We start from the raw sequence: 12,236 nt of genomic DNA, 5'->3' as shown, positions 1-12,236 counted from the left end.
CAATGCAACACAAACTACACACACACACCCACACAAAAATGTTCCACCCTGTGATGCTTTACCTGCTCACAGAGTAAAGGATATGCAAGGTTACTTTCAAACTGTAATCCATTACAAATCTGATTACCATATAGATTTTTTGATCAGTTGCACAAACAACTAGTTTCCTTTCAGTAATGTCCTCAGCAATATTGTATTACTTCACGATATTGGCATATAGCATTTGATTTGAATTTGGAAAGGTTTGATTATTTTAACGTAGAATTAACAGGATGTATCTGCCCTTATTATTTTGAAACATGTTTCTGAGTGATCTTACGATCAAATAATCTGCAATCGCATCTCTGATACATGTAACCAGATTACCTTATTCCATCCACATTTAAACGTACTGCTGATATGTTTTGTAGGCCTAAACACGCCAACCTGTAGGAACTGTACAGGAGAGAGTTGCATGGACAACCTCCTGCCAACTGGACTTCTCACGTCAGGATACTTCAATCTATTTTCCTCAACGAAACCAGCAGGTATTGCACATATTACACAACACATATGTTCGCATGCACGCACACACGCACGCCCGCACCACAATCTATGGGCCTCTGATTCACTGGGGACCCGCTGTGGGCCATGGATAGTTGGCCAGATAATTTTGGAGAGCTTTTCTCCCCCTCTCAGGTAAATGTAGCCATGGTGGCTCACCTGATAAGAGCAGCCGGCAGGACCCAATTGGGGGCATCAATAAGGACACCATTTCGTCCAGTCATGGCCCCCTCCACCATAGAGCAGCTAACCTAGCTGTTGATGCCACGATGGAGCTACTGGAGGAAATCAGAGTGGTTGTTGGTGATAAGGGATTCCTACGGTAAGAGTTATTTAAAGACGGGGTGTCGTGATTTTCAGTGATGCCCCCCCCCTTAAACATAATCATCAGGTATTATGGTTATACTTGGAGGAAGATTTTTTTCAAAAAAGTCTACAGAAAGTGTTAAAATTATGTTTTTATTTGGACACGCCTCCAATTCATTAAGTATACCTGGTTCTTGCCTTAGCACCTCCTCCACCACCTTAGCACCACCCACCTGTCCTAGTTCCTCCTCCTCCTCATGCCCACACCTGTTGTGTTATGATAATGAGGGGGAGGGTACAATTGTACTACTAAAGGGCTGTTTTTCTATTGGCATTTTGACCCTCAAGGTTTCAGCCTCCAGGTAGAAACTCAAAATAGTCAGAGAAGACATAACACACCATAAAAACACCACCAGGGGGCTTAATGAAGTTCTATCAACCTCATAGACACATGGAAAACAGAAAAAGTGCAAAACCATGGCACCACCTCTTTAATTTTAGCTACTTTACATCCACAACAACACATTATAATAGAGATGAGCCAGTTCCAATGGCCATAGATGAGAGATGTATCCGGAAATTTGAGCAAAACATTTTAGAGACACTGTTTCAGTCTGACTTCCACTCTCTTGCTCTCCCAGACTCATGGGCCTCTCCCAGGCTTCGGTGCTGTGTTTTGTCATTGACACCACTGGCAGTATGCGTGACGACATAAACGAGGTTAAGAGAGTCTCCTTCCTCATCATCGACAGTAAGAAGGGAACCCCGCAAGAGCCTTCCGCCTACATATTGGTCCCTTTCAACGACCCAGGTAGTAGAGATACTAGAGATGTGTCTTATTGCAAACATTCAGAGATGTATAGAGCAGGGATCTTCAACAGGGGGTCCGGGACCCCTAGGGGGTCCTCAGAGTTACTACAGGGGGTCCGCCAAATCCTTGTGATATGATTTTTCTTTTTTTACATGAACCACTTGAACCCTAGCATCCCTTTTTCTGAGGAGAACTTTAGCCAAAAATAGCCGATCTACAAGCTCACAACGCCTCGCGGTGCGAGGCGTTGTGAGCTTGTAGATCGGCTATTTTTGGCAAAGAGTTATAGGTGTAGAGGCGTTGACTTTGAAGACCCCTGGTATAGAGGCTAAAGATGGACTGTTTGCTCATAAGCTCAAACATCTTTATTTTTAGATGTCTGAGTTTACAAGTAATAATAATGTAATAATGTCCTGCAATGAGCTTAATTATTAGCGTAATATTAATGCTGCTTCAGGAAGGAGCGGCAGACCCCCAGACCATAGCGATCCAGTGGGAATAGGATAGGACATACGTTGCAACTTGTCACATTTGTTGCTGCTTCTATGGCCGTAAGTTAAAGTGTTTTTGGGGGAGCACTCTGATAGAGCACTGCTTCTCAATCAGTGGTCCACGGACCACTAGTGGTCCATGGCATAATTGCAGGTGGTCCATGGGAAAAATATATTGTAGGCCTACCTTTGTTAAATGTATACCAAAAATATGTTTGAATAACATTTCATACCGGGAAAAAAAATCAAACAGAAAATAGTCGATCTACAAGCTTGTAGAGGCCAGAACCCTCACTGGTATCACTATTTAAATGCATTTCGGTCATAAATAAGCAATTCTATCTTGTGTGTTCAGAATTTGGACCTGTGAGCGTGACAACTGATTCAGATGTCTTCAAAGCCCGCATCAATGAGCTGAGAGCATTAGGAGGAGGGGACGCTCCAGAGATGTGCTTATCTGGCCTCCGGGTGTGTGTGTGTGTGTGTGTGTGTGTGTGTGTGTGTGTGTGTGTGCGTGCGTGCATGTGCGCATGTGTGCGTGTGTGTATTAATGCGTGCACATGCGCCAAGAATGGCAAGGCAGGATGTGTGTATTTCTTTCTTAACCACTTAAACACCAGCATCCGTATTCTGGGGAAAACTTTCACAGAAAACAGCAGATCGACAAGCTCACAACTTGTCGATCGGCTATTTTCGGGGAAGATAGTAAAAACAGAAAGGTCACTACTACTAGTAGTATTAAGTCCAGAGGGACTCCGCTCAAAAGGAACAGGCACAGAACTGTAAGAGAGGGTTTAAGTGGTTAAGAAGCAAAATGTGCCCATTGACAAGACATAATTATGCTAAATAAGATGATTAGTTCAAATTGTTTTGTGTCTGTAATTGCAATTGAATGGAATTCAATTACGTAAAGGTATATTTCAATTTGCCGGACAATGTCAGTTTTTTAGATAAACTTTGTTTTTGGACAGAGTTGAATGGCACCTCTTTGTGTGTTTTCACATTCTTTTTTATCGCAGATGATTACAAAATGAATATAGAAGTTTCTAGTTACCACAGTGACCTGAATTGTGGTCGGTAAGACCATATGTAAACTCTGTAATAAAGGCAGTTTGTTCTTTGCTGTGTGACACAAAGCTTGCACTGACGGCGGCTCCACCCTCCTCTGACATCTTCGTCTTCACCGATGCTCCGGCCAAAGACGAGCATCTGAAAAGTGCTGTGACTGCCCTCATAGAGAGCACCAAGACGTCGGTGAGTTAAGTTTTCACTTTTGTCCCTCTCTGTGGTTTTCATCTCAAAGTTAGGTCTGAGGAAGAGCCTGGTGACTCCAAACGCTTTGGGAGCAGCAATACTGGTGTGCAGATTTTGTATTCTTATATACAGTATACATCTCAAAGTTAACCACTTAAATCTCATGATCTATATTCTGCAACGCGTTTTAAGCTTGTAGATCTGCTATTTTCAGCGAGGCTTTTTTATAACTACTGAGGCACACCCAAAAATAAATTGAATACTTTGGATAATGATAGTCTAATCAGTACAGACAGTGCTTCCATCGCAAAAGAGACACTTAGTTGCAAAGGTGAGTGGGTGCGTATTATACATCATATGGCTATTATAGAGATTGCTGGCTTTTCAAAGGACAGTGTTACTTGAGGACAGAAGTACAGTAGATCAAATCAAGTTCCACCAGCTAAACCATTGGTTTGGTTTGGCAGCTAGTTGTGGATTCCTTTAAGGTGATCAGGTATTCTGCTGTTGATGAGAAAGATCAGGGCATGCAAATGTAACAATGGAAAAAGACACACTACAAGCTACACTTGATTTGATTTATTAGACGTAATAATTACATGTTTAAATGCTTCTTACGGAAACGTCAAGGATTTTGTCCTTGTTCCTTGTTCTCTCAGGTGTTACTGGAACAAGGAAACTTGAGAGACAAAAAAGATATGTAGGCTTACTGTACATGATGAGTGATTTATGAAGGGCATGCCAGGAATTAAATGCAGTGTCACAATAGTTTAAAGAGAAGGCACCTAACTGTCATGATTTATGACCTTGATCTGCTTGCCCCAGTACACGTACATGTGGTGAGTCACTCATTTACTGTAAGTAAGTATAACATAAATCAATCTGTGCGTAAACAACCTTTACTGACTGACAAATATGTGCCATCGTTAAGAGAAAACACATACTGTAGTTTTAAATACGCGAGGCCAGGTTATATTAAGGTTAATAAATCCTTTCTAGGCCCTTTAATTTGATTAGCTGTGCATTTGATTGGCTGATTTCATTGGTTCATTTGATTGATTGCAGCCGAGTCAGGGGTCATCACCATGTCAGCTTGTGATGGACATTTTCATCGATATCCAATTTTTGCCACAGATATACAAAATAAGTGATCAATAATTATTTACCAGAAATACATAACTCCTAATATGCCATGTTGTCTATGACAATGTGCTACACATTTTACAATGATAGTATATCTGCATTAACCACTGAGCCACGAAGAAATATAAGCATTGTTTTAAAAGCCAATCTACAAGCTCACAACACATTTCATCATGACATGTTGAGAGCTTGTAGATCCGGTATTTTCGAAACATTTCAGAAATGTTCTTCATTTATTTTCTTGGCCTATAATCACATGCCCAGTATGGGGATGCCAGGGTTAAAAGAGGTTACAGATTCTGAAGAACCTTAAGACTGACAGGAGGCTAAGACAGGCATTAAATGTGGCATGATGGAAGTCTACATAAAGTTAACATAAGTATAGCTAAATGCATTTGAAATCAAATCAAAATGTTACTTTTCAGGATTCCAATTCACAAATTGCAAAAAAAAAAAAATAGCAGATCTACAAGCTCAAAACGCGTCGCACTGCGACGCGTTTTGAGCTTGTAGATCTGCTATTTTTGCTACTTTTGTGTGACATAGAATGGCCCGACAGTAAAGGCAATGTGGCCCTCTGGAGTGACGGTGTAAATATAGTGGCCCTCTCCATCATCAAACAGTTAGGGCTTCCATCGCACATTACATGAGCAAAGGGCCATTTATAGGTGCTGAGGTGAGGTGAGAGAGGTGAGGTGAGATCAGTAGAGGTGAGTGGGTGCGTGTCATATGGTTATTGTAGAGATTGCTAGCGTTTCAGAGAACAGTGTGACTTGAGGTCAGGAGGAGATCAAGTTCTACCAGTTCTACCATACCAAACCAAAACTATTTTTCATTACGGCGATGTCTTGATGAGAAATCTTCTATCATGATGAGAAAGTCTTAGACGTTGCATAGTTGAGATGTAAGATATGCGGAACAAAAACATCATCACCTGTATGTACATGACGAGTGATTAGATAATGATAGATAAGGGCATGACAGGATTTAAAGGAATGCAGTGTCACAACTACTGTCATTCAAGGGCTCCTAATCATGAGGTGAGCAAATGTACAGGCTCTGATGGTGATTGGGGACCCCAGGCTGTGGATCAAGGGTTTGCATTGATTATGATTGTGGAGTGTAATTATAGTTATATATTGTTATTTTTGGACACTTTGAAACACTTTCTCTCAACGGTGAAAATCTTTACTTGTCCAGTTCTGCCCTCCTCTGCTTTTGTAGCAAACGGATCCTTCTGAACAGTTTCTGTTTTTGATATTTTCCCACAGTTTAATTGTCTGACCACACCACATATGAATCCATTGTCTTAAAAAATAAAAGGTTTCTCCAACAAAGGACTAAACACACATGTTGCTATTTTCAGGGAAATAAGGTAGCTATTATCAAACATTACTTCTAGCTGTCTTGTCCTCACCTGGTGCAATCATGTACAGTTTACGATGTACAATACCACACATCTCCTGGCTGCAATAATGAGCATATCATCCCGATTTGGTGACTTTACGAGTCACCAAAATGATTCAAACCAATTTGAATTCAAAGATTAGATTGTGAATATTTAGTATGTTTTTACATTGTCGTGAAAAAAAAGAATCTATAGATTATATTTTACATTTTTCAAAAGAAATAAAATAAAATGAAATGGGCATAGACAAGTCTTGCCGCGGACACGTTTGTCCGTGTACGGACATGTTGATGACCTCTGCTCCTCTCCCCTCAGCATTCACAATGGTTAAATGTCCTCTTTGCATATTGACAGGACTTCTATAAGAACTGCATCTGTCCTTGTTGACCAGGTCCATTTCCCTCTATTTAACAAACTAAATGTTACATTGCCATTAGTTAAAATACAATTCTCCAATCCCTACGCTGAACCCTAGGGTTGTAGTCGAGACCACCTAAAGCGAGTCCAAGTCAAGACCAAGTTCGAGGGGGGGGCGAGTCCGAGTAAAGACCGAGTCCGGAAGGCCAGGGAGGGGGTCGAGTCCGAGACGAGACCGAAACCAACAGGAGGCGAGACCGAGTCGAGACAGAGACCAGATTTTTTAAAAATAATTATTATTTGATAGCTGTCCATAAGCACCAGACAGCTCTCTTATAATGTTAATGTGAATGGGCTCCTCATAATATGGGTTTAATAAAATGATTTCATTGCATTGTAGTGACTTGGATTCGAGTGGACTCGGTGGGGGTAGAGTCCCGAGTCCCTTAGTCCGAGAGCGAGTTAAGACCGAGTAAAATCATGGGCAAGACCGAGACGAGACCGAGTAAATCAAAATGACTTGAGACCGGTCTCGAGTACTACAACCCTACGAACCCTGTTCAGTGCTTTCCACTGTTCTTTACTTATCCTAATTCTTGACCTTTCTGTTGTCCTGCCCTTCCATCCATCAGTTGATTTTATGATTTTACTGATGACTTTTAAAGCCCTGCAAGGCCTGGCTCTCAGCTATATCTCCGATATGCTGGAGCCGCACAGACCGGTTCGCAGCCTTAGATCCTCAGGTAGGGCCCTCTTGGAAGTTCCCCGGACAAACCTCGCCACCATGGGCGATCGGGCTTTTGTGGCCCGGGGCGCCCAGGCTCTGGAATGGATCTAAGGCTAGCTAAGTCAGTGTCATCTTTTAAATCACTCCTGAAAACTCATTTATACACCAAGGCCTTTTCCTAGATTTTAGTACAGTTATCGTCCACACTGGTTGTCTCAAATGTGTTACTTTCAATGTATTTATGTATATATGTACGTGTATGTTTTGGTTAGATTTTTTAAATTGACTATTGTTGTTTATGCCTATGGATGTTTTTATCATGACACTGTAAAGCACTTTGTAAACACTGTTTACGAAAAGCGCTTTATAAATAAAGTTTATTATTATTATTTATTATCAGGTGACCTTCATGTTGACAGACGTCTTGTCCAGTCGTCGGCGCAGGGGAACGCTTCAGCAGGGAGCAGCTCCTCGCAGAATTAATCAAACAGAAGCCCAACTGTACCGTGACCTTGCTCGGGCCTCTGGAGGTCAAGCCATCGAGGTCACAAAGTCTGACCTTACACAGGCTACCAGCGTTATAGAGGATTCTTCAGCGGGTGCGGTGGTGAGAATAGCTATCCCACTGACTGAATTACAAACTGCAGTTAGGAAACAATGTTAAGCTACCTTCAATTGTTTTATTACTGTATTTAGCAAAGTGGTCAGATGTATTTTTCAACACAACTAATTGCAAGCTTTCTAAAAAATGTACAGGTTACAGTTTTCCAGGCAGTAAGAAATCCCGGAAGGCCTGATAGCTTTACTTTTGAAGTTGACGGCTCAATGATAAACGTAACCGCTTACATCACAGGCGCTTCCTCACTCACCTTCAGTCTCACAAGCCCCACAGGTACGATTATATGTTTGTATGTGTACAAGAGGTAACCACTAACCAACACAACAACATGTTGTATCCTCGAAAAGGCTCTTAAATCCTATGTAGGCCTAAACAATTGTTAAATTCATACGAATGAAAAAGTGCATGTTATTGTAACCTTGCAGGGTTATAATGGTTAACCAAAACTAATGAAATACCAAATACCAAAATAACTCAAACTATAACTGAAAAAATAAAAAATAAAATAAGGCATAAGGAATGGCTATCTGAATAATTTCAGCAGAAGCAAGCAGTTCAATGTGTTTCTCCTCTCATCTCCCCAACAGGAGTATCTCAGGCCTCCACTGAGTCCAGTGGCCCTCTGGGCTCTTTCTCCACAGTGGGTAACCTGCGTCGCTTCCGCTTCAGCGCAGACAACCTAACAGGATCATGGGATATTAGAGTCAACTCTAGTGACAGATACTCTCTCAAGGTCATAGGTCAGTTGTATCATATAGTCCAGTGGTTCTCAAACGTTTTCATGTCAAGGACCCCCAAATTGACACTTATTAGCCCACGGATCCCCATTTGAAAAGATATGCGAGGGACCCCCATAAGAGAAGATTTTTAGCAGTGATTCTCAACCATTTTAATTTCAAGCACCCCCAATTTGACATGCATTAGGCTACGGACCCCCAATTAATGGCATTTCTATCTCTGGGACCCCAATTTATAATGTAAAATCTATGTTAATTTAACTCTGAGAGTGTACAAATGGGTCCATTTGGTTCCATTTGTACACACTCATAAGGGTCCATTTGGTTCCTAACTATCCATCATTTAGCTGGGGACCCCCTGGAACCCCCTCAAGGACCCCTGGGGGTCCCCGGACCCCACTTTGAGAACCAATGATATAGTCAGTTGTATCATATTGTTTACATGTGTATGTGTGTACAGTAGATGCTGTTGCAGTAACCACTGCTATAGATAATAGAACAGTTAATTATGGTCCAAAATTCCAAAACATTTTGATTGGACAAGCGGCTTTCCACAAGTGCAGCACTGGGACATTAATGTTAACCCGACACCGTCAAATGGAAGAAGCTTGCGACACACGTTTGTTTCACAGCCTACTTCCATCTGAGACTCCGTAAGCAGAATCGATGACAGAGAGGTTTTTCTTTTTTTCAAGCTACTAGGCAGGTGATTGGATGATCCGGCCCCTAGCAGCCGCTGATTGGTTCGAATATGCAGCGTTGCGGGCAGCTTTACTCCCTGCGCGACCTCCTTCCTGAAATCAAATGCAAATGAGATTTCCGGAGGGAGGGGGGTTTAGTTTACCAGGCTACATTAATGTATCACTCTGTTAAAGTGTGTTGACTCAACCATTCATTACAGACATTTTCATCTGCCAATAAACAAGTAGAGAAGGCTGCATATTTGCCGCTGAGCATTCTGTTGCTTATACAAACAGTAGGGCTGAGGATCTGCTTTTGTGTGTTATACAGGTCAAAGTTCAGTGAACTTCATCTATAACCTTGTGGAGGCACATGAGGGAGCCCACGGGGACTTCAGTCTGAAAGAGGGGCGTCTTCTCACAGGTAAGTTCCAAAAAGTATCATGAGTTTGTCTTGTGGGGGGGGTTAATGTCTATTTTCGACTATATTTAAAAAATGTATTTCAGATTGGGGTCCGTGGCCAAGTATATGAATTTGGAGGTCCTTGACATGAAAACGTTTGAGAGGTACTGTTGTTTTCAACTCATGTTGACCTTTTCTCCTTGTAGGTGGTAATGCCAGCCTGTTAGTCACTGTGACAGGAAGCGACACAGCAGAAGTCAGAGAGGTGTCTCTGGTGCAAGAGTCAGGATCGCAGGTCAACGGATCAGTGCAGGTATGCTAGCTACACCACTGGTTCCCAAACATGTTCATGTCAAGGACACCCCAAATTCATATGAATTTGGCCGTGGACCTCCATCTGAAAAGATTGTGTGCCAGGGACACCCATAAGAGAACATTTGTATTCAACTTTTTCAATATTTTTCTGAAATTTTCACAATTTTGTGACGTGAGCTTGTAGATCACAACGCAGATTGTGTACTGTATAAATAAGGGTTAAAGTGGTTAAATTGATATTGATGATAGCATGGGGACCCCCTGGAACCCCTCAAGGAGAGGAATTTTGAGAACCGCTGTGCTACACTATGGAAGTCCATAGGTCCAAAAATTAAATAATAAATATCACAATGAAATAAATAATACACACAATGATATAAATACAAAATACAATTAAATAAATAAAAAATACAATGAAATAAATACATTTATTTATTTATTGTGTATTTTTTTTTATATCATTGAGTTTTCTATTTATTTCTTTGTGGTTCTTATTTATTTCATTGTAACTTTTAATGTCAACCTATATATATTACATGATGCCACTTTTAGCTATTTAATCAAGTCCATAGGTCCAAAAATTAAAAAATAAATATCGCAATGAAATTAATAAAATCCACAATGAATTAGATAAAAAACACAATGATATAAATAAAAATACAATGAAATAAATAAAAAATACAATTAAATACATAAATGTATTTATTTATTGTGTAATGTTTTCTATTTTATTGCGTTTTATATTTATTTCATTGTGACTTTTAATGTCAACCTATATATATTACATGTTGCCACTTTTAGCTATTTCATAAGGTACATTGGTCCAAAAATGTTATAACAAATACAACAATGAAATATATAAAAAACATAATGATATAAATAAAAAATGCAAATAAATAAATAAATACATTTATTTATTTTTTTGTGTTTTTCATTTAATTGTGCTTTTTATTTATTTATTTTGTTATTTATTTAATGGTTCTTTTATTTCATGCTGTCTTTTCAAAAGAATGGCTTCCATTTACAGGATAATGGTTTGACATCGCCGTCTGTCAATCAACAGGAACGGGGCGGGACCATGGGGCGGGACCTATTTGCTGATTGGGTAATCCCTGGCTCTGGATTACTTTGGTCTGTAAACATAGGAGACTGAAGCCAGCTCCGCCATTTTTAAATCCCACTGAATATCACTAGTGTTTTATCTGTAGGTAAAGTAGGCCTATTATAATCGATTTTGAAGTAAAAGTTATGGCATATTTGAATGAAAATGACTTGAGGGATGTGATGTTTACTTTAGATTAGATAGTTGTTGTTTTTTTCGCGGACCGCCCGCGGACCCCCCGCGATTTCCTCCCTCACAAAAATGATAGCCTACTTACTTGTTAATGTTTTTTTTTCTTCACACATTTGGTAAATAGATCAGAGAGAGAGAGAGAGAGAGAGAGAGAGGGAGAAGTTGCCACAATAAGGTGTCAACGAGGTGGTCAGCAGTGTAAATGGCTCTTACAATTTAAATAAGGCTACAATGACCAGTTACAGATACACTTCATCCACCTGAAAGGTGCGAATAGTTGCTACTATACTTTTTGGGAGGGATGTTCAGCAATAAAAATGACCAAAAAAATGACAGTATCAGTATGCTCAGGTTTAAAAACGTGACAGTGCTTACAGACAAATGATATGCTTGGCTTGATTAATAAGCTAAATTGAAAAAAAGAAAGAAAAAAACAGATTACAGGACAACAATATCAGATATCCCCATCATGCAAGAATAAAGACAGTAAACTCAAATAGCATTCAATGTGGGTTAATTATGAAAAAATATGTAATCAGTTTCTTCAACTTGATTATACAGTATGCAAGTATAAAGACCGTAAAACTATATATACATTGGGGGTGGTTAATAATGAATAATACAAATGAATATTTGATGGAAGTTTACAAAATTGTGGAGGGGGTCCTTTGGTCCTAAAAGGATGGGGACCCCTGAGATAGAGAATGCCAGTGTTAAACATTACTTACAGCGGCCCTGAAGGTTAAATCTGTACTCCAGGTTGAACACCTGTATATCGGTATCAGAGAATGAACATTTTTAATTGAATGTTCAATAAGGAGGTTCAAGCATGTTTGTTTTTACTTTATTTTCTTTTTTCCCCAGTTTTTTTTTCCATAAGCAGAATTAGAGGGTAGGGTATCCAACAACATAATTATGATTTGTTTTGGTTTTCATTTCATTTAATTGTATTATTTAAATATTGTGTTATATATACATCGTGGGTTTTCCTTTCCTTTAATGCCTATGCGAACCCGGGGTCTGGAGAAGGGGGTAAGAAGCGGCCTGGGATGTTTTACAATCACATGACCACCAGATCAGAGGACGAGAATGTCCCTATTTCTAGCAGGCAAACTATAGAGTACATTAATGATCACTGACTGATCTAT

At 40.0% G+C, this 12,236-nt stretch overlaps 1 protein-coding gene across 2 annotated transcripts in view; it reads left to right on the top strand.

Moving 5' to 3' along the window:
- LOC311057521 (von Willebrand factor A domain-containing protein 7-like) overlaps positions 1–12,236 on the top strand; it is a 28,980-nt gene that overhangs the window by 9,787 nt on the left and 6,957 nt on the right. For both annotated transcript variants that reach the window (XM_084074485.1, XM_084074486.1), the window contains exons 7-16: positions 411–527; positions 679–865; positions 1,491–1,660; positions 2,507–2,619; positions 3,289–3,405; positions 7,441–7,647; positions 7,797–7,932; positions 8,247–8,399; positions 9,408–9,500; positions 9,686–9,792. In XM_084074485.1, the coding sequence (XP_083930611.1) occupies positions 411–527; positions 679–865; positions 1,491–1,660; positions 2,507–2,619; positions 3,289–3,405; positions 7,441–7,647; positions 7,797–7,932; positions 8,247–8,399; positions 9,408–9,500; positions 9,686–9,792 (1,400 nt within the window). The remainder of the gene's footprint in view (positions 1–410; positions 528–678; positions 866–1,490; positions 1,661–2,506; positions 2,620–3,288; positions 3,406–7,440; positions 7,648–7,796; positions 7,933–8,246; positions 8,400–9,407; positions 9,501–9,685; positions 9,793–12,236) is intronic.

This window comes from Gymnoscopelus microlampas, assembly GCF_963454915.1.
Source record: "Gymnoscopelus microlampas genome assembly, chromosome: 2".
In the NCBI taxonomy this organism is placed as follows: domain Eukaryota; kingdom Metazoa; phylum Chordata; class Actinopteri; order Myctophiformes; family Myctophidae; genus Gymnoscopelus; species Gymnoscopelus microlampas.
The sequence above is the reverse complement of the archived record's forward strand: the minus strand, read 5'-3'. Positions and strand labels throughout refer to the sequence as shown.